We start from the raw sequence: 21224 nt of genomic DNA on the forward strand, positions 1-21224 counted from the left end.
ACGAAGGAACAAAGAGCTGACTTCCCGCAGATAAAACTTGTATAAACACACGAGGCCGCCTGAGTGGACGTCTGCCAATGACGTCACTTCCTGTTTCTTCTCCAAAACAAAACCCTCGAGAGGATTTTCATAGCTACAAAAAGCCAAACACGTCAAAATCATGTCGTGTGGCGAAAAAACGGATGGTCCATTCCATTAAAAACATACTAAAAAAAAAATCATGCTTTTCGTGTCAGTGGGGCTTTAAACCATTTGGGAACTAATATGATGTAACAATCAATTCATTTTACATACACTTATTGTACGTTTATTAAGTTATTGTCAAAATGCGTAATTCTCATTTAAATTCAATCAAAAGATTTACTCGGCACCGATTTAAAAGAATGATCGTTGTGCACACTTTATTATACCGAGTGAATATATATTTTTGTTACCTCATCAATGCATGAGCTGGCCAAGTTTTAAAAATGCTTTAAAAATACTTGAACATGTAATGGAAAATTTCCCATTTCATCTTACATAACTGGCTTACGGAAGCGTATTACTGCCACACCCAAAAAAAAAAAAAAAAAGGTTGCGTTTCACATAATTATGTGATACGTTTCACATAATTATGTAATACGTTTCACATAATTAAAATCAACGAGCGTATGTTCAGTAAGCGTATGTAAAATGTATTGGTTATGTGAAAACGTTTTCAAATAATTATGTGATACATGACCTTTTTATTGTTTTTTTTTTTTTTGGTGTGGCAATAATACGCTTCCGTCATGGCTGGCGTGTTTTTGATGCCCTTAAAAGTGATTTGCATTCGAAAAACTGCAAAGTGCACTTTGTCTTGGAGTACAGTCCGAGGACTGCGTTTGTTTCCGGTCTTCTCTCGGGGCAACGAGCGCATTTACCCGTGGCCGACACAGAAGACGAAAGCTTTCCGTTCGTTTATGCCTGCCCGCGTGCATCAATGTTTCATAACTAAACGTAACGTGTAATAAATGTAAACGTGCGGAACAAAAAAGAAGGGACCCGAACTCGCCTCGGTTTTACATTTCACGCCCCGGGGACGATGTTTTGTTTTCCGCTGTAGAGTCGGGTTGTTGTCACGCGAGAGTGTGTGGCTTGTGACCTTTCCCCTAGAAAACTTGGAGAGCCCCCCCCCCCCCCCCCAAAAAAAAAAAAAAAAAAACTGCCCACACTTCGCCTCGCCTGTTGCTTGTCAACGGGAGATTCCCGTCTGACCTTGCTGACACCGGACTTTTTTTGGCAAGTGTCGCGGGGGCCATTTTTTTTTTTTTTTTTTATGGCCAGGAATAGAGCAGCTTTTATGGGCATGGGGGGGGGTGGTGGCAAACAATCCATTTGGACTTTCACGTGGTAGCGGTCCCAGGAGGAGGCCCCAGAGCTTTCCTGGACTTGACTGCAAAAATTCTGAGCAGACTTTGCCCGGCGCGCTTTGTCAGCTCTCCCGATGTTCTTTTCGCTTCTCAGAAATGTTTGCGCATACATACGGGGCGGCGCGGCGGCCTAGCGGTTGGCGGGTTCTGAGTTCGGCTGTTTGAACCTTCGCCAAGATCGTTCTGCGCGGATGTTGTTGTCCCGTGGCCTCCTCCCACGTTCCACGAAGAATATAGGTTAACCGAAGGCTGTATGGGGGGGGGGGGGGGGCGGTCCAGAATCGTCACTCCAGCACGTACATTTTCCGACCGCGGCTCGGTTGTGACCCACTTTTAAAGGAGGTGAAGAAAATTTATGGTATGAAAATAGCCTCGCTGTGGAAAACACATTTGCAGTGAACTGCCGTCTACTCGCAGTTTCGCATTTCACAAATGTCCCGATTCACTTTTTTTTTTTTGTCAGCTGATAAACACTAAGAAATGATATTTATGGATTTCGTGCCTTAATATTCTATGAGATTACGCCAAAGCCCCGGCCGGGGGGTGGGGGCTCAGTTCCCACTGAGTGCCGGTCCGCGGCGCCATCGGCCTTTTTACCCAAAGTCAGGTGGTCAAGATCAGAATTCTGTCATCTTAATAAACAACAACAAAAGAAAAATGCTGTAAACACAAACAAAGCACACACAGAACAAATGTTGTAAACTCACGTTGCACACAGGAAGTCCGCCAAGCCGCTAGGGGGCGACCAATCCCACACAGCTGCATATGGGTCAGCGATTCTCAAACATTTTTTGGCACGCCCTCCTTTTTGGAGACGACATTTTCTGCAGGGGGAGGGCTAAAAAATAGTACACGAGGGTAGGGGAACGTGGGCGGCACGGTGGTGCAGCTGGTCACAGTTTTGAGGTCCCGGGTTCAATCCCGGCCCTATCTGCGTGGAGTTTTCATGTTCTCCCCGTGCCTGCGTGGGTTTTCTCCGGGCACTCCAGTTTCCTAAAAACATGCACTCTAAATTGCAACTAGGTGTGATTGGGTTGTCTGTCTCCACGTGGCCTGCGATTGGCTGGAAAGGTGTCTCCTGCCCGTTGTCAGCTGGGATAGGCTCCAGCACTCCCTGCGACCCTCGTGAGGATAAGCAGCAAAGAAAATTGATGAATGGTAAGGGAACATTCTCATCATGACAGTGCACCCCCCCAGTTTCGAAAAAACATGTGTTGAGAAACGAGCCCGTTCCGGAAACAACAGCGGCCCCAACATGGCCGCCACGCGGGCACTTGGATTAGTCGGATTGCATCAGGGCGATGGCCTCCCTCGTGTCGACGGAAGTTCGTTGTGAGTAGCATGAAACGATCTTATCAGTCATATGAAGAGAGAACAGATGCTACGACTGATTAGTTTGTGTTTATGATTTGTGGCCTAAGAGAAACGTGATTACCGTAATTCCCGCGCAGCGCACCTGTTTCTAAGCTAAGGGCTAACGCTAGTTAGCATCATTTCTGGCCTACAACCTGCGACTTTTTTCACGTGCTTTCAACCCTGTGATGCGGCGCTGGCGTTAAACTCTTTCTGCGTACCGAAGCTTGTAACCAGGTACGCTAAGGCTAGCGCCACGCTAACGCTAGCGCGGCATCACCACATAAACCACAGGGTTGAAAGGATGTGAAAAAAGTCGTGGCTTGTAGGACGGAAATTACGGTAACTCTGTCGTGTTGTGAGCTGGAGAGAAAAAAAAAAAAAAAGCAGACCATTAAGCATGCGCGCAGGCATTTTTGGAGGCAGGTGCTCAAGCCCAAAAATCACGACGCAACGTGAAAAGGCACAACAAGAGAACCGCAGTTGAGATCTTGTTTTATGAGGCGGAAAACGAGGAACCAGCTGCGAGGAACGAGAGCAGACGGAATACTGACGACAATGATGTGAAAGTGGAGGGGAAGAGAAACCCCAATGAACCCGACACAGGGTCAGCTGGGATAAGCTCCACCAGATCCGTGACCCTAATGAGGATAAGCGCTGTGGAAGAAAGATGGCTATTTAGTCAGACAACCAACGTGAGATGGATTTATTTTTGTTTGTTTCCGGGCGGCTGGTAAAGCGTTGGCCTCACAGTTCTGAGGACCCGGGTTCGATCCTGGCACCGCCTGTGTGGAGTTTGCATGTTCTCCGCGTCCCTGCGGGGGTTTTCTCCGGTTTCCTCCCACGTCCCAAAAACGTGAATCCGACACTCTAAATTGTGATTCTGAGTGCGACCGTTTGTCTCCATGTGCCCTGCGATTGGCCGGCAGCAAGTTCAAGGTGTACAATGACAGCTGGGATAGGCTCCGGCGCTCCCCACGACCCTCGTGAGGATAAGCGGCGAAGAAAATGGATGGATGGATATTTGTTTCCACTTGATCTTGCTAATTTTGTATTACAGCTGTTGTACACGGGTATTAAGCGTACAATGATTGATTGATTGAATTATGCAAATCACAGGTTTTCATTGATCGTTCCACTGAAAATTGCATCGAGTCAGAAAAAGAGGTCAAAGATCGCGTTGCTGAGTTTGTTTACTGAGTCGCCACAAATTGTACTCATGTAAGAGTACTATTACTTTACAATAATGCGAGATAATACCATATGTCAATATTGTACAATAATAGATACAATACAACAATAATAGATACAATAATGTAGCGTACAAAAGTACAATAGTATGGTGCAAGTAAAAAGTAGTACTCAAATTACTACAGTAAGCAATGGGGGGAAAAAACTACTCAAGTACTGAGTAATCAGCAAAACCCAGATTTTTTTTTTTTTTTGGGGGGTTAGATGTTTTGTTATATAACTATATTTTCAAGTACTTGTATCACTTCCGTGTTTAATTTGGAGTAACCTCAAACGTATAAAACATAACCACCACCGTCAAAGTTTATTGCGGACGGTGTCCTATTTATGGATTCCCTCAAAACCATAACGATCATAATCAGGATCATGAATGCGCAATCGCTGCGATTATTTATTGCGTACAGACAGTTGCCCTCGCCGTTCTTTGTGCGATACATTTTTGCGTGTTTGATAAGTCACGGGAAGCGGCGACAACCGACTATGAAGACGTACGTTTTGAGATTTGGTGAAATCAATGTGAAAAGATGATTTTTTTTTTTTTTTAATGAACTTGAAACGTTGACGCTCGTCACTCAAAATTGTCCATCCATGTCAACGTGATTGTGAACGACCGCTGAAGTGTCGCTGTTATTTTCTTTCCAGACATGCAAGTGAAATGATTTGACGATAATAAATCATATATTATCTATAAATCACAACGATTGTATGACATCTACTGTAACGGTAATATGTAATATTTCCTCACAGGATGACCCACAAACGTTTTTGCAGCCGCGTCTCTCCGCCCAAGACCGGGTTTCATTCCCTTTGACCTACTTAAGAGCGACGGCCAAATCGACGTCGCCGACGCACGCAAGGCGACTCGACCCGAGTTACGAAATCGCCGCGCCGCCGAGGTCGCCCGGAGAACCGCTTTCGCTGGCGGATTCCGGGAGAAAAAAAAAAAAAAAAAAAAGGACAGCGTGGGCGGCAAAGTTGAAAGTTTGATCTTTTTTTTTTTTAATTTCATCAACAATGGGAAGTCACATGAAGAAAAACATTTTTTTTTTTTTTTGGTCGTGGGTACAAATAAAACTATACAAAGGCAAAAACAAAAATTATATTTACTGGAAAAAAAAAAAAAAAAAAAAAAAAAAAAAGTGAGTCATGGTCACCGCCACCATCTCCATCTGGACCGCGATAGCAAGTTGGCAGTGACTGTGTCGGGGGGGGGGGGGGGGGGGGGTGTCATCTAGGAGGAGGAGGAAGTGGCCGGCGGAGGAAGGCCGGAGGCCTCAGACTTCCCGGCGGCGTCGCCGCTTTCGCTCATCTGCCGCTTCAGAAGCATCTCCCTGGCGATGCAGGTCACCTGACCGTTGGCCACCGTGTAGCTCCCGTTCCTGAAAAGAACGCGAGCGTCAGTTCGGCGACGCCGAGGACGGACAAAAAAAAAAAAAAAAAAAAAAAAAAAACACACACACACACACCGGTGGTGTGACGGTCTGAGCGCTCCCCCCCCCCGTGCTGAAAAGTCTCCTTGTGATGAATGCGCGTGCGTTACGAATTCACGGTTTCCCCTCAGAGGGCCGTTATGACTGTGAAATCATATTTACACGTGGAATTTATGAAGTACTTTTGAAATCATACAATCAAGGGAAGGGTTTTTCCAACTGTGTGTTGACGTTTGAAAAACACAAAAATTGCTTGCAAATATCTCAATATCACTTAGGATGTGACAATGGGAAATTTCGGCGCAGATTTTAACAAAAATCGTGGAAGTTGTTACACACGATTTGCCTCCGCGGGCCGCATAAAAATCATGGGGCGGCCCAATGCTGGCCCTCGGGCCTCGAGTTTGACACCTGTGACATAGAGAGAGCTTACATAAAAAAAAAAAAAAAAAAAAAAAAAAGATATTTCACACATATGTACGTTCGCTGTGTTCATCTTTCTGAGACGAACACAGCGAACATGAACGCTCGGCGACAAGTTGAGCGATTGTCTGGAAGTTTACAAAATATGTGCGCATTATTATTATTATCATTATTATATGCGCTTTACTCATAAAAGAGACTTTGCAGCACTGGGTGCGCTCAAACCGTCACACCGGCCCCGATGGACGGACGAAGAGCAAAAATTGCAGGCAGGGGCTGCTGTCATTTATGTATTTTGCATTTTAGGGCCACTGGAAAATAAAAAATAATAAAAAGTCTGAATTAATTGGAACATGCTTCAGTTTCACAAGATTCAAATGTTGCCTGCTGATGGAATTTTCCAGAATTATTATTTTTTTTTAATTCCAATCATGTGCAACCGACATGCTCAAATTTACTGACTGCTTGTCTCGCATAATGTTGATTATTTTTCGCTGAAGAAATTTGGGAAAGCACCGCAAGCGTTCATGCGGGAGGCAAACAAGGGGGCCCCCCCCCCAGAGCCATCAACTGCTTGAACTCAAACCACGGAACATAACAACGATGCAATGTAATATTCATAATATTTTTCCAAAAATAAATATATTTTGTGCATTTATTTATTTAAGCAAGATGTTTAATCTTTTTTTTTTTTTTTTAAACCTAAAATGTTCTCCGATTTTTATTCTATTTTATTGCACCTTGTGGAAAAGCATTCATCATTTTATTGTATCCACAGCAGATAATGATTTTTATTTTGATTTAATTTGAAACAAGCATTTTACTGGCTGACAGAAAATACATTTAAAAAAAATTTTGGGGAAGCCAAGGAGCAAATAAAAGCTACTTTTATTCGGCTCGTCTTAAGTGCGCGGTCATCAGGGGAAAAAAAGCGCTGAAATGACCCAAACGCAAGCATTTTTGAGTTATGAAATTTGGCACGACTCCTCGACCTCATCCGGAAGCTCGAAAAAAAACTGCATTCAAACGTCTCTAATTTTTGCTTCTGGCATTTCAAACGTGGAAAGGAGCGGAAGAACCAGCTCTCGTTTGGACTGCGCCGGTTTGCACCTGCCTTCCGGACTTTTCTGTTTGCGGGCCACCGCGACCCGTCTCAAATTGAATAAATCGCTGGAGTTTTTGTCCATTCGGCAGACAAAAATCCCGAACGCAGACGGGCTTCTCTATTTTATTTTTGCGCGGCCAAAACTTTTCGCTTCACGTAATCTTACTTTGGGGTTTCGGCTCCGGGCTTTGCGAAGAAAAAGGAGGTCCACCAGTGGCCAGAGTCTTGTCTCGGAAGTCCTGCGTGGGGGGGGGGGAGCACACGCAACACTTACAGACAGAACGACAAGCCCCGCCCCCAAAAGCCCCCCGACCCGGGTCGCAGCGTACCAGGATGGTGTGGGATGACCTCCCCCGTGTACTCGGCGCTGCTGCAGGAGCTGCCGCTGGAGGTGGAGCCGATGCGCCCTGCGGAAGGACGCACGTTCATTGGATCAGAACCACAAATATGTATGTCAGAAACATCCCAACAATATAAATTTCTCTCTGGTAGTTGGAGACACTTGTACACAGTGGAGTGGACCCTCACCGGTTCCGAGCAGTTTTAATCGACTTATTTTTCACACATTTTAACTTATTAAAACCACGCTGCAAACATATTTTGTACAACACAATTTCATAGGGCGGCACCTCAGCTGGTAAAGCGCTGGCCTCACAGTTCTAAGGACCAGGGTTCGATCCCGGCCCGGTTTCCTCCCGCATCCCAAAAACACGCAACATTAATTGGACACTAAATTGCCCCACGGTGTGATTGTGAGTGCGACTGTCGTTTGTCTCGATGTGCCCTGCGATTGGCTGGTGACCAGTTCAGGGTGTACCCCGCCTCCTGCCAGCTGACAGCTGGGATAGGCTCCAACATTCCCACGACCCTTGTGAGGATAAGCGGCAAAGAAAATGGATGGATGGACATTTTTGTGGTTTCACACCGTCATCAGCGCGTGAGTGTATGGGTGTGAGCTGCGGTCGACAGCAGCGCGCTCATTTTGTTCTCCTGGTGTACAATTAAGAGGTAAAATGGTCGCCCGTGGGTCACAGCGTCGGGAGGTTTTTAAGCGCATGCGGAAGCCGGTAAAACGACGCGACTTACTTCTGTAGTAGTCGTGGGTGGCAATGAGGGAGCCGCTGGATGGAATTGCTGCCATTTTGTCCGACCTGAGATGGAAAAACCGCTGAACTGATGGACGGAAACCGCAAGGGGGGGTTCCTGAGGGCAAGAGCGGAAAACGCAAGTTATAACAATACATGCATACATGTTACGTCTCCTCCGCTTTTCCAGTTTTCTGGCAGCGTGTCACACACTTTTCATGTTTTCCCAAAGGAGTTTCCTCAAAATGGAACAACCATATTGGAGCGCCGATTCTTCACGCGTGCTTCCACATTTTGGACTCCTTGACGTGTTACCGTTCTGCCTCCGTTTGTATTTCACTTTTTTTTTTTGAAGCAGGCGCTAAGGCGAAGCTCTCAATTTACGTTCCTCCCCTCACTTATGGGCATGAGCTGTTGGTCGTGACCGAACAAACCGGATCCAAGCGGCCCAAATGAGTTTCCTCCGCCGGGTGTCCGGGCTCTCCCTTAGAGAACGGGCGAGAAGCTCGGTCATCAGGGAGGGGCTCAGTGTCGAGCCGCTGCTCCTCCGTATCGAGAGGAACCAGATGAGGCGGCTGGGGCCTCTGATCCGGATGCCTCCCTGGTGAGGTGTTCCGGGCACGGAAAGAGACCCCGGGGACGACCCAGGACACGCCAGAGAGACTACGTCTCTCGGCTGGCCTGGGAAAACCTCGGGATCCTTCCGGAAGAACTGGAAGAAGTGGCTGGGGAAAGGGAAGTCTGGCTATCCCTGCTGAAGCTTCTTCCCCCACGACCCAACCCAGGGAAGCGCTAGAGAATGGAGCATGTCCCACTGGAAAGAGACCACTGGGATGACCCAGGACACGGCGGAGAGACTATGTCTCTCAGCTGGACCGGGACCACCTCGGGATCCTTCCGGAAGAACTGGAAGAAGCGTCTGGGGAAGGGGAAGTCTCGGTATCCCTGCTAAAGTTACTTCTCCCCACGACCCGACCCGGAAAAGCGGTAGAAAAATGGATGAATACTGTCCACCTTTGTTACACGGTGTTCAAATCAAATTACGTTCATAACAAATGAGTGATGAATCATTTTTTTTTTGGGGGGGGGGTTTAAAATCACACAGAAACTCTTAAAACTCCCCCTAAATGCTGCTCTCGGGTTTGTTTGAGCAACGTCAGTTGTTTCGCAAGAAAAGGACTTCGATGTACAGCGGAGGGGCAAACATGTTTGCAACTGATAATAAGCACGTTGAAACGGTGACTCAGACCGAGGGCCACGTGCGCCGTGTTCCTTCGCGCGTCCACATACGTCGCTGCGGGCGTGTACATATGTATACACAGACAAGCTGCCTGCGGGGATCCGGTTTCAACTCGTGCGAGGCGGTTTTAGGACTACGTCAGTGACGAGATAAGCAAAGCAAAGCTGGAAGCTTCCCACGGGGATTCACGGGAAGACATCTGGACGCTTGAACGTAGCAGGTTGAAATCGGTTTTCGCAGAATCCAGACGGCCCGAGAGTTCTTCCGACTGTCACTCGGCGGACTTGTTTGAAAAAAAATTGACGCTCCGGGCAAACTTCAGATACTTGCGTGAAGTTAAGTTAAAAGAGGGAAAAAAAAACAAAAAACGGGGGGAATAAAATGTTTTTTTTTTGCTCTCATCTGTGGACATGGAGAAATATTATTTTTTTTCTCCTTATTACAAAACTACATATTTATGTTAATTCTCGAGTACGAGACCTTTCCATTAAATGACTGTTCCTTTAATTTGCACATTCACCCAGAGCACTTCCAGGAATCTTTTACCATTTTTCCAACAGTACTCATGACCCCCCACATATAAGTTTCTTCACAGGAAAATGTCAAGTACTGCACTTTATTGTCATTCGGAGGCCATCTTGGAGTCTTAAGGATCCGCTTAAGTGGACGCGAGGGGGGCAGATGGCTTTGGGGATTTTCGAGGAGCGGGCGAGTACACCGTGTACCGCGTAAACGAGACGCTTTTGTACAGCTGGCCAAATAAACATTGAGGAATTTAAAAAAAAAAACACCGCCGGGCTGCTATGTGCTTGTAAAAAAAAAATAATAATGAGGACCAAGATGCAACTGGGGAGTCCAGGATAGATAACGCACACAAAAATCCTAGTTTGTGGCCACAAAATACTAAATTTACAAGACAGCTAAACCTTCTGCACAAAATATTAATTTGTGACCACGTGGTAGGTATGACGTACAGACAGACAAAATATGTATAACAGATACGTGAAATAGATACTTCCCAGGTTGGCCTTGCAATCTTTAACTGGATCAATAAACATTTTCAAATAAAAACAGTACAATCTACATAAACCAAGAAATGGAAATGAAATACTAATTTGAGATAATGAGGTAGGTACAGTTTTACGTGCCCACGTTATATGTATTTCGTGAGCACAAAAAAAAACCTAATTTGTGGCCAACAAAATGGGTAGAACGCGAGTATGAAATACTAACTTTTGGCAAAAAAAAAAAAATGGTAAATGGTACAATGATTGCGTAAAATTGGTGAGAAGGGAAGCAAAATAAATAAATAAATAAATAAATAATGATGATATTTGGGGGGGGGGGGAACAGTAAAGTTGGGAAGGGCAACAAATGGAGCGCACCATCCCGACAAACTCTTGAGTAGCTGTTGAGGCTCGAGATGAAGACAATGGACGGCGATTTTCTCATTGGGGATGAGCCGCAAAAAGATTCGGACAGGCCCGACTCGGTCGGGAAACCCAAATGTACAGTACTTGAAAAGACGTCGCGGATTGTAGTTTGTCGCGAAAGTGCGCCCCATTTTCTTCCCGAGACCCCCAAATTGCTGACCGGAAACGGTTTCAAAGGTTCGGTTCTGAGGCCAAGATTTCGTTTCCACCACCCCCACTCCCACTCCCACTCCCATGACGTCGCGTAAACAAGTCCGGTTTTCGTGCTCGTGGGCCTTTACCTTTGGCTTGAGCTCGGGAGGCTCTCGTTGGTCGCTGGTGCGGTTGGAAGGTTCGGATGGCGGCGGGCGGGGCGGAAGAGCTACTCACTGGTTCCAATGGCCCATTTGTGGTTCGGCGGCGACGGTGTCGACCTTCTCGCGGTCACTCGACGGCAGAGTCTGCCGCAGGAGGGCGAACGGCTCGCTTTTAATCGCTCCGGGGCCTGCGGGCGGAGACTGGCAGCGAGGCAGGCGTGGACGCGAAACGTGACCGTGTGGGACACCAGTGAGGGCGTGGTGACGTCATAACACCCCCCCCCAAGTCTCTGCCTTTGTCGAAAGAGCTGGAACTGATTACTGGAAGAAACCGTCTCAAAATCATATTTGAACGCCTTGAAACCGTCTCAAAATCAGATTTAACCCCCTTTAAAGAAAAAAAAAATGCGTGCGGTGTCACATTCATGTCTGAAACAGATTCGTACAGTTATCACTTCCCTGGTGGTCTAGTGGTTAGGATTCGGCGCTCTCACCGCCGCGGCCCGGGTTCGATTCCCGGTCAGGGAACTACTTTTGCCTTTTTTTTTTTTCCCCACGTCGTTTATATCAGTGATTTCCAACCTTTAAAGAGCTAAGGCACATATTTTACAATCGAAAAATCCCACGGCACACCAACAAAAGTAAATGTCACCACTGTATGTAATTCCTGCCATCTAATAGAAGATGATTTTTTTTCTTTCTGTCTGTCATTGTGCCTCACTGACATGAATAGATTGAATAAACATACATTATTCATTGAAATAAATGTTTTTTTTTTTTAGCAATTACATAAAATTGGATAACATCCCACGGCACACTGTTTGGGAATCACTGTTTTATATTAAAAGCGTTACAATTCTTTTTAATTGGCGACAAAATTTGAGGGAGCAGACCTCGATGGTTTAGACGCGTCCAAAATGAAAGAGAGAGCGAATATATTGGTAGAAAGCTGATGAGGATGGGGCTGCCAGACCAGAGACAAGATTGATGGATGTTGGAAGAGAAGACATGACGGTTGTTCGCGTTATGACAGGAAGACGCAGCAGAAAAGGCTTACATGGGAAAATATGACGCGCTGCGGCGACCCCTCGCGGTACAAGCCGGAATGAATAGAAGATTTGGCATTCAAATGAATCTTTTTGTTTAATTCCATTAACTACTGACAATGTAACCCCCACCCCCAAATTTAAAAACCGGATTACAAAAGATCCAGTGTTGTTTTGGCAACCCATCCCCCCCCCCCCCCCGAACTGCTGCACATAAAACAACAGAGTACGTACGTACTAAAGTTGGACAAATTCCATCCATCCATTTTTTTAACCACTAATCAAAATACTAAGCTTGGTTAATGTCTAGCTCACCTGTAACCATCATGAGGATAAGCAGGGCCACGAAATGGATGGATGGAGGGAAGAATGAGGAAAACAAATCAAAGAGTAATTATTAAAAAAAAAAAAAAGACACCTTGCTGGACAGCAAAAGATTATTCTCTTCTTTTCTATTATAACAAGATACGAATAATTATCATTTTGTTGCATATCGTGGTTGTAAAGAGTTATATAAAAAAAAAAACCCAACAAGAGATAGCCGTCATCTTTCTCATCTATTATTTATAAAATATAGTGTCGTGTTCTGAAATTCCGTGATTCACTTCACATGGGAGACGGGAAGAAAACAAAATGCAAATAAAGCAGGGATGCATTCAATGACACTTGAAATTAAACATTTGAAATCTTTTCTTTTTTTGAGGGTACCGTTGGCGGCCGATTACATTTCGCGGGCAAACCAAATAAATGAAAAACGGGGGGATGGGGGGGGGGTGTTCTTTCGAAGCAGGATGTCCCGGACTGCCAGTCATCTTCTCTTCTGGAAAAGAAAAAAGAAAAAGAAAAAACATGAAAGGTGGGCCGCCGTCAGACGCGATCCTCAAACATTCGACGCAAAGTATCGCCTCGAAATACTTCGCTTCCCAAGTGCCACCAAATGACCAAATGCAATATTAAATTTGGGGAAGGTTATAAGATGATTTTTTTAATGAGTCTTATGAAATGTATTGCACAGAAGGTAAAGTGTTCTTAGATACCTTTAAAAAAAAAAAAAATAAAAAAAAACTTCTTCATAAAGATTCAATCCAAATATAGAGAGAGCCATGTCATTATGCAAGCCGCTTAAGCTCACAAGGGTTGCTGGAAAGCTGGATGGTTAAAAATCGGTACAGTTAAAAGTTAAAATAAACAGAGTTGCAATTAGGTTATCAGTTTTCTTTTTACAAGGTGGGGGAATATTTGTAAGTGTGTGCTGAATTTATGTTACTTTGGAGGGATTTCTATTTCAACGTGTTTTGTTAATTTGTGAAAATAAAAACTTTTGTTTGTCATTTTATTGTTGTAAACAGTGTTCAAGAAAGACAGGAAGTGATGTGTTGACGAGGACGCTAGCGACGAGCAAACGCTAGTGAGGCCCGTGTTGTACCACGTGGAAGAAGACGAGGATGCTAGCGACAAGCAAACGCTAGTGAGGCCCGTGTTGGACCACGTGGAAGAAGACGAGGACGCTAGCGACGAGCAAACGCTAGCTTGGCCTATGTTGGACCACGTGGAAGAAGACGAGGACGCTAGCGACGAGCAAACGCTAGCGAGGCCCGTGTTGGACCACGTGGAAGAAGACGAGGACGCTAGCGACGCGCAAATGCTAGCTTGGCCTATGTTGGACCACGTGGAAGAAGACGAGGACGCTAGCGACGAGCAAACGCTAGCGAGGCCCGTGTTGGACCACGTGGAAGAAGACGAGGACGCTAGCGACGCGCAATGCTAGCTTGGCCTATGTTGGACCACGTGGAAGAAGACGAGGACGCTAGCGACGAGCAAACGCTAGCGAGGCCCGTGTTGGACCACGTGGAAGAAGACGAGGACGCTAGCGACGCGCAAATGCTAGCTTGGCCTATGTTGGACCACGTGGAAGAAGACGAGGACGCTAGCGACGAGCAAACGCTAGCGAGGCCCGTGTTGGACCACGTGGAAGAAGACGAGGACGCTAGCGACGCGCAAATGCTAGCTTGGCCTATGTTAGACCACGTGGAAGAAGACGAGGACGCTAGCGACGAGCAAACGCTAGCGAGGCCCGTGTTGGACCACGTGGAAGAAGACGAGGATGCCAGCGACTTTGTTTATTGGACAGTGTGTTTGTTTTTGTATACATATTTGATATTCCATCCTTTATTTTGTTATTAAATGTTCGGACTTTTTGTTGCGTAACCAGATCTATTATTTGACAATCTGAAAGACAGTTAATAAAAAGTGGAGTTTATTTGGTAGCTTGTTTTTTTTTTTTTTTAAATTCGTATAACCTTAACTCATAAGGGGAAATATTATTTCAGAGAGCTTTTGAGAGGGAATAAGTAGAGTAAAGTTGTAATAGAAGTTTTGAATAATTATCATTGTGTTAATTGATTAGTTCCTAATTTAGATTTCGAAAAGAACTCAGGTTAGCCACCTCTCGTCAAAGTATTATATATTACATGTGCTTAAAAATGAATTGAAATGTTAAAAATCTACTGCGCTGGGTAAGAAAAAAAATGTTGAAACAGGCCGCGTGCATCAGATTCCTCCCACCGCAGGTTTCAAATATCATAAAAGACGTTTGTTTGTTTCGTTTTTTTCTTCTCGTCAGCGCCCGCGTGCCACTTGTAGGTAAAGGGGCTCACCTTCGCACCGCCCACCATTTCCTCAAAAGACTTGAACGTGGAGGAGTGTCTAGGACGCAAAAAGCACAATTTGTTCAGGTTTCCTCGAGCGAGGACGACAGTTTGGAAAACTGCACGGGCCGCATATTCACCTCATGGATGGCACGCTCACGGTGTGGCTCAGCGTGCTGTCATCACACGAGACAGATGGAAATTACGCAGATGAGCGTTATTGAAATATGTATATGTAGTACGTACACAGTTCTTGCAACGCTTACCGCGGTGGGCTCGGGAGAGGCAGGGCTCTGATGTGTTGGCAGCGTGGACACAAAAAAAATGGAACAAAAACACAAATATGTAGTGAGCTTTTGCGGCATTTCATTTCAGCTGAGCACAAAAAATGTATTGCCCACATTTTTCTCAAAAACTTTTTCCATAAATCTGCCGTTTTTAAAAAGGTGTAATCCAGAGGAAATGTATTTTATTTGTCAATCATACAATGTAATATTTAAAAAAATATGTTGAAAATTCTCAAGAAATGAAACTCTGAACTGTTCTTGTGATTTGTTGTATTTTTTTTTATATCTTTGCTAGCATTTTCACTCTCTTGCTAAATATTGTCTAGATGTGACATCACATAATTTGCCGAATCCAAGCGACATTTCGAACAAAATCTCGAGACTAACTTTGACGCTAATTTATTTCATTTCAGTTGTGTTGAGAATTTTTTAATTATTTCTGAAAATGAAATTTTAGCTACATTTGTATCCTAGACAAATAAAGGTCATGGTCCCGCCGGTCCAGCCCTGGCTGCGCGGGTCTTGTTCGGGACGTATTCATAGCTCGCCGGCGGAGCGTGTAAACACGGAAGCGGAGGACGTCATGGAGCCTACCCGGATCGGACGGGCTTGGTCCTCCGGCGGTCGGTCTACCTTGCGTCGGTCCCGGCGACGCCGGGTCTCTCCTGCTGGGTCCTGTTTTGGCCAGATCGTTCTGTCACGACCCATCGAAACGGAAGTAGGACCCAAATGCAGGAGTGGGGAGACGCAGAGGTAATCCGGGAAAAACGTTTATTGTTCCACGGTCGGGGATCGAGCAAGCAGTCAGGACGTCGGGCCGAGAGAGCAGGTCAGCTGGCAGGCGGGAGTCGGTACACGGGAGATCGAACAAAGCAGGCAGGAGTATCAAAGGAGTCAGGCTTACGGGGTCGGTCGGAGAACAGCCGGAGGGCGGTGCACACGGGTTGTTGACCAGAGATACGGGAGTGCCGGAACGGGGCATGAGTTGCGACGATCTGGCGCCGGACCGGTCGTCCCCATGGTCCGATATACACAGGGGCCAATCAGCCAGCATGAGGCGCAGGTGTGCGGGAACCCGCACAGCCAGGGCTGGACCGGCAGGACCGGCAGGACCGTGACAATAAAATACATTTCCTCTGGATTACACCATTAAATATTGATTTTAATCATTCAGGGGAGGTAAAAAAAAAAAAACTATTCAAAGCGACCTGGATCACATTCAGACGTTCACAGATCCAGTCCAATCGGGAGAACCTGACGGCCTTCGGAAACATCCGGAAACTGTAAAACCGCGACAGCCGCTCACGCTCGCCACTCGCGGGAATTACGGGAATTTGCCGACAGCCGGCGTGAGGATTTAAGGCTCCTTGTCGGCCAGCGTTATTAGCAGATTCCTTTTTTGTTTTTTGTTTTTTTTTTTTAACACGGTGGCTTTTGTAAAATTTGCAAATAACATTCCATATCTCGACGGCGTCATTTTGATTAAGATTCTTCTCGTTTGCCGCAAGCTGTCGATTGCGGCGAGGCGTCCCTAATGAATCGTCCTTTTGCTATTACCATCAACCGCAAAGTAATCGAGTCGACTACTCGACCGCTCGGTTTCGACCCGTACCGTCATGCGGACCACCGGGAGGGGGGATGGGCCAAAAATGATCCGTTGTGGAACGCAAACTTATGCTTCCGATGAAAGCGAAAGAACGAGAATGGCGTGAAACCGCCCGAGCAACGCATGGACATAATGCAACGAGAACAAATTGACAATCTTTTCCCCGCCTGGGGTGTCGCCCAAAAGAGATTCAAAATGTCGTCGGATCGTCACATACGAGGAACGGCGTACTTTATGCCTAACACTCGATTCCAGCGTTGGGTCGCGACGGAATTCACGTATGACAAGGTTAAATTCTGATGCGGGTTGAGGCAGCTGCGTCGATACTAAGTATTACTTATAGGCGTCACGGCGCAAGAGGAACGACTTGACTGGACTTGCTTGAAATTCAGCAGACACGCCACTTGCTCAATTTTTGCCACAGTCAAACTGCGAGCTTAAGACTTCATCTGTCCATTTTCTTAGCCGCTTATCCTCACAAGGGTGGAAGGAGTGACGGAGCCTGTCCCAGGTGTCAACGGGCAGGAGGCCGGGTACACCCTGAACAGGTCGCCAGCCAATCGCAGGGCACGCACATCGAGACAAACATCCGCACTCACGATCGCGCCCAGGGGCAATTTAGAGTGTCCAATGTTTTAGGGATGTGGGAGGAAACCGGAGTGCCCACCCGGAGAAAAGCCACGCAGGCACTGGGAGAACATGCTAACGCCGCACAAGTTGGGCCAGGATTGAACCCGAAATCTCAGAACTGTGAGGCTAACGCTTTCCAGCTGATCCACCGTGTTTGGTTTTCTGCTGTGGTGCTTTTGCAGATGTCAACACACCCTGTAACGGAAGTTCGGTTCCTGGTCTGTCCCTTCGCACGCGCCGAGAAGTTCTTGCCATCTTGCCTGTACGACAACGGCACTACTTAGGACGTGCGCCGTTTTTGCGGTTGTGAAGTTTTGTCACGATTTGAGTTCAATTTCGCCGCAGCCGATGGCTTTCTCCCACCGGCGTCGATTTTTTTCCGACCATCGCGGAAAAGGAAGCCACGGGAGGTTACCTCATCTGGGCCAGCCTCCTGGTGATGGCCACGCCCACGTTGGACAACGCGGAGGAGGTCACGTGACCCGCATGGGCCAGACCTTCCTTGGTCCTCACGCATCTGCAGCCAAAAGGGAACGAAGAAGAACAAAGAGTGTGTAGTTGACGAAACACCAGGCTAACAGACGGTTCTACGCCGGACCTCCCGCTAATTCCGCCGGTCCTTGGACTAATTCGGGCCGTAAGGCTATTAACAGAGCACCAATCCTATCGGACTCCGAAAATCCCATCACTGGGTCCTTTGAGGAAACCGTAACACGCGAGCACCTGACAAAAACAACATCCCGTTCCCAAATGCGAAGGAGGAACAAAACAACTCACACGCTGGACTGGTTGATGTCGTCCAGGACCGCCGAGGCCGTGAGGTACCTGCCCGAGAAAAAAGCGTCCGCGCGGATGAGTTCCATAATCAATCGCGAGCGCGTACGAGCGGCACGCAAAGCGGTGAGCTGATAGCTGAAACACGCGATGAGCGAGCGCACTGACGGGGAAGAAGTCTGCACTTCCTGCCAGCCTTTGGACAGGTTCTCTTTGAGGTTGGTGAGAGGGCCCAGACCCAGTTGCCTCCTGATATCCGCAGCGTCCCGCTCCTTGGTCAGCAGAACCTCCCTGAGGGTATGAATTTCCTCTTCCATCTGTAAACGACAACAACAACAACAACATCAAGATCGCTCCGACGAGGTTGCGGGCGCTTTGCCCGACGCCTTCGCCCGAAAACCCGCTCGCACCTTGGCAAGTTCGAACCTCAGATTGTCCTTGTCCATGTCGCTCAGCTCCGCGGGGGCGCATCCGTTTCCCGGCGCGCCGGAGGAGAAACTCGTGGGGGAAGTCCCGCCCAAGCCTTTAGCGCGACGACAGCAAATAAATTCATCAAAAGCGCAAAAGACACAATTTAGTCTTGAAAACCAGTTTGTTGTGCGGATATTCGGATTGGAACTATGCGCAATTATCATACGAAAAGTAATAATTGTTTCTGGGGGGGGGGGGGGAATCTCTGTGCTCAGATTTTTAACATTTTAAAAGTCAAAATGTCTTCATCATCGTGTCCCAAATTGAAAAAAATAAATCCTTAATGCGGCTTTTCAATGAAAACAAACATAAATGCATTTTAGCGTCTGAGGGAAGAAGATTACGATTAATTTTTTCAAACACCTCAGAGGGATCCGCGATCTGAAGTGCCAGGATGCGGCGGCCATTGTGCACTGGCGCAATAACAGAGAGTTAAAAAAAAAAAAAAAAAGCGTCAGAACAATTTTATTATTTCCAGTGACGAATTTGGATGCTCGTGCGAGCCATCTCTTGAGAGAGATGCACGTTCGCCAGCAAATAGTCTGCACCAAATTGTGCGTTCCGGCTCAGAAGAGGACGCGTTGCTCACACGTGCGTTCGGCAGAGTGACACTTCGATCGCAGATAAACGCTAAGTAGAGTGATGTGAATTTGATCCCTGCACCGGGAGACAGATATTGAGCTTCGCGTTCGTATTTCAGTCACCAGCGGTCACATTGTACGGTGCCCCTGCTGGACTGGAGGAGTAAAAACACGAGACTCGCGTTTGGATCCTTGCGATTACGCATGGTCCTCTTCGCCATAGCTATCATTTCAAGGCAAAAGGGGGAGCCACTTTGATTCATACTTCTTCCATATTTCTCCGGCACACCAGACTTGCGCATGTGCAGTACCGCAGCTCCTCTCTTGGTACTTTGTCGTAGGCTTTCCCTAGATCCACAAAGACACAATGTAGCTCCTTCTGACCTTCTCTGTACTTTTCCACGAGCATCCTCAAGGCAAATACTGCATCTGTGGTCCTCTTTCTCGGCACGAAACCGGACTGTTGCTCGCAGATACCGAGTCGAGCCTCCACTACTCCATTATGTGACTCATCAACTTTATTCCTCCATGTCAGCGATTCTCAACCTTTACTGAGCTAAGGCATTAAAAACAAACTTAAAATAAAATAAAATAAATAAATAAACTTAATCTTACAATAAAAATAATGAAAAAATAAATAAACTGAAACTTACATTAAAAATAAACCAAAATAAAAAAACTTAAACTTACATTTAAAATGTCACGGCACACCAACAAACAAAAAATATCACAAAATGTGGATACACAAGTTAATTATACACATTCTTCCATCTCATAGAAAAGCATCTATCTTTATACGCTGCTGCCATAGATAGATAAAGAAAGATACATTTGTTTTGTTATTGCAAAGAAATCATATTTTGACCAATTAAGGGAAATGTAATCGTTTCCCACGGCACACCGTTTGAGCTCTCGTGGGACGTCCATGCGGCACAGCGCTCGATGCGACAGGAGAATCTCCGCCAGGATGACGGGGCAAAGTTTAGAAAACAGCGGTGAGGCCGGATTAGGGACGGTGGCGCCGAAGAGACAGCAGGAAGCAGAACCGGAGGTGGCAGAAATGAAGATGTTGAGGTTCTCGCTCGGAGTGAACAGGTTGGATTAGGATTAGAAATGAGATTTTTAGAGGGACAGCCAAAGTTTTGGCGATAAGGTTCGAGAGAGCAGACTTTGACGGTTTGGACGTGTCCAGAGGCGAGAGAGTGAGCCAAATTGGTAGGAGGGTGGTAAGGATGGAGCTACCAGGGAAGAGAGAACGAGAGGAAGACCGAAGAAAAGGTGGAGGGAAGACGTGAGAGCAGTTGGAGATAAGAGAGGAAGATACACGAGATGGACAGAGATGGAAAAAGATGACACGGCGTGACGACCCCTAATCGGGACAAGCCGAAAGGAAAAGAAGCCGATTTCAAATCATCAAAATTCCTGTTTAATAAGCTTTCCATTGGCACAAAACTTTCGAAAATAGGATAAAGATGAAGAACGTTCTGAAAGCTTGAAACTCATTCAATTTAAAAAAAAAAAAAAAAAACATTCTTAAAATTTCGACCCCCATCGCTTTTCCATAAGCCCATAAATTGATCTCTTTTCACCGTCGTTTAAAGTGTCTTGATTTTCTTCAGATTTGCCACAGGGGAAGAAAAAACGTTACCTATATCACTGCAATCGTTTTTTTTTAAAGATGTTTCTAGTAATAATCCTCGCGTATATGAAGATGTAGAACTTGGACAAAATGCGTCCACTCAAATGGAGCCGACGGACGGACAGATCGCGCTGCTGTCCGCAGTTCTGATCCCTGTGCTAGTTGCGGCTAGCGGCTAATACTGGACAACCTGTTGTACACGGTCGTGCTCACATATATAGCCAATAATAATAATAATAATAACAATAACGTGTGACTATAGACGCCAAACAAAACGGGGGAGGTGATCTTACCTGGTCGGTTCATGGCTCGTTGTCAGGTTTCGAACGTACGAACGAACGAACGAGGCTCGTCCGTGTGACTACTTTGTTTGCATCCAATCAGCCCAAGTGGGGCGGGGGGGGGGGCGCATGCGCACGCACGCACTCGTGCACGCGCTGACGCACGCAAAAGGATCACGAGGCTATTCATAGAAATACAGCAAATTACACACACTGCACGCCGGGGTGCAGTCAGAGTGGTGATGGGACTGGAT

The 21224-nt window shown here is 46.4% G+C and overlaps 2 protein-coding genes and 1 non-coding gene across 3 annotated transcripts; 1 reads left to right on the top strand and 2 right to left on the bottom strand.

Moving 5' to 3' along the window:
• Positions 1-5139: 5139 nt before the first annotated feature.
• ppdpfa (pancreatic progenitor cell differentiation and proliferation factor a) lies at positions 5140-11241 on the bottom strand. Its single transcript, XM_061846035.1, has 5 exons — positions 10993-11241; positions 8040-8156; positions 7283-7360; positions 7120-7192; positions 5140-5374 (listed from the first exon to the last, which is right to left on the bottom strand). Exons 2-5 carry the CDS (start codon positions 8092-8094, stop codon positions 5227-5229), a joined length of 354 nt encoding a protein of 117 aa, XP_061702019.1. The 5' UTR covers positions 8095-8156; positions 10993-11241; the 3' UTR covers positions 5140-5226.
• A 222-nt stretch (positions 11242-11463) lies between these two features.
• trnae-cuc (transfer RNA glutamic acid (anticodon CUC)) lies at positions 11464-11535 on the top strand. Its single transcript has one exon. It is a non-coding gene; the product is annotated as a tRNA-Glu (tRNA).
• A 795-nt stretch (positions 11536-12330) lies between these two features.
• On the bottom strand, positions 12331-21079 carry LOC133495356 (tumor protein D54-like). The gene is made up of 9 exons (XM_061809905.1): positions 20983-21079; positions 18409-18521; positions 18167-18315; positions 18002-18049; positions 17640-17741; positions 14968-14994; positions 14842-14877; positions 14711-14759; positions 12331-12873 (listed from the first exon to the last, which is right to left on the bottom strand). Exons 1-9 carry the CDS (start codon positions 20993-20995, stop codon positions 12862-12864), a joined length of 549 nt encoding a protein of 182 aa, XP_061665889.1. The 5' UTR covers positions 20996-21079; the 3' UTR covers positions 12331-12861.
• Positions 21080-21224: the final 145 nt, after the last annotated feature.

The sequence above is a fragment of the Syngnathoides biaculeatus genome, chromosome 2 (assembly GCF_019802595.1).
Source record: "Syngnathoides biaculeatus isolate LvHL_M chromosome 2, ASM1980259v1, whole genome shotgun sequence".
NCBI classification, from domain to species: Eukaryota; Metazoa; Chordata; class Actinopteri; order Syngnathiformes; family Syngnathidae; genus Syngnathoides; species Syngnathoides biaculeatus.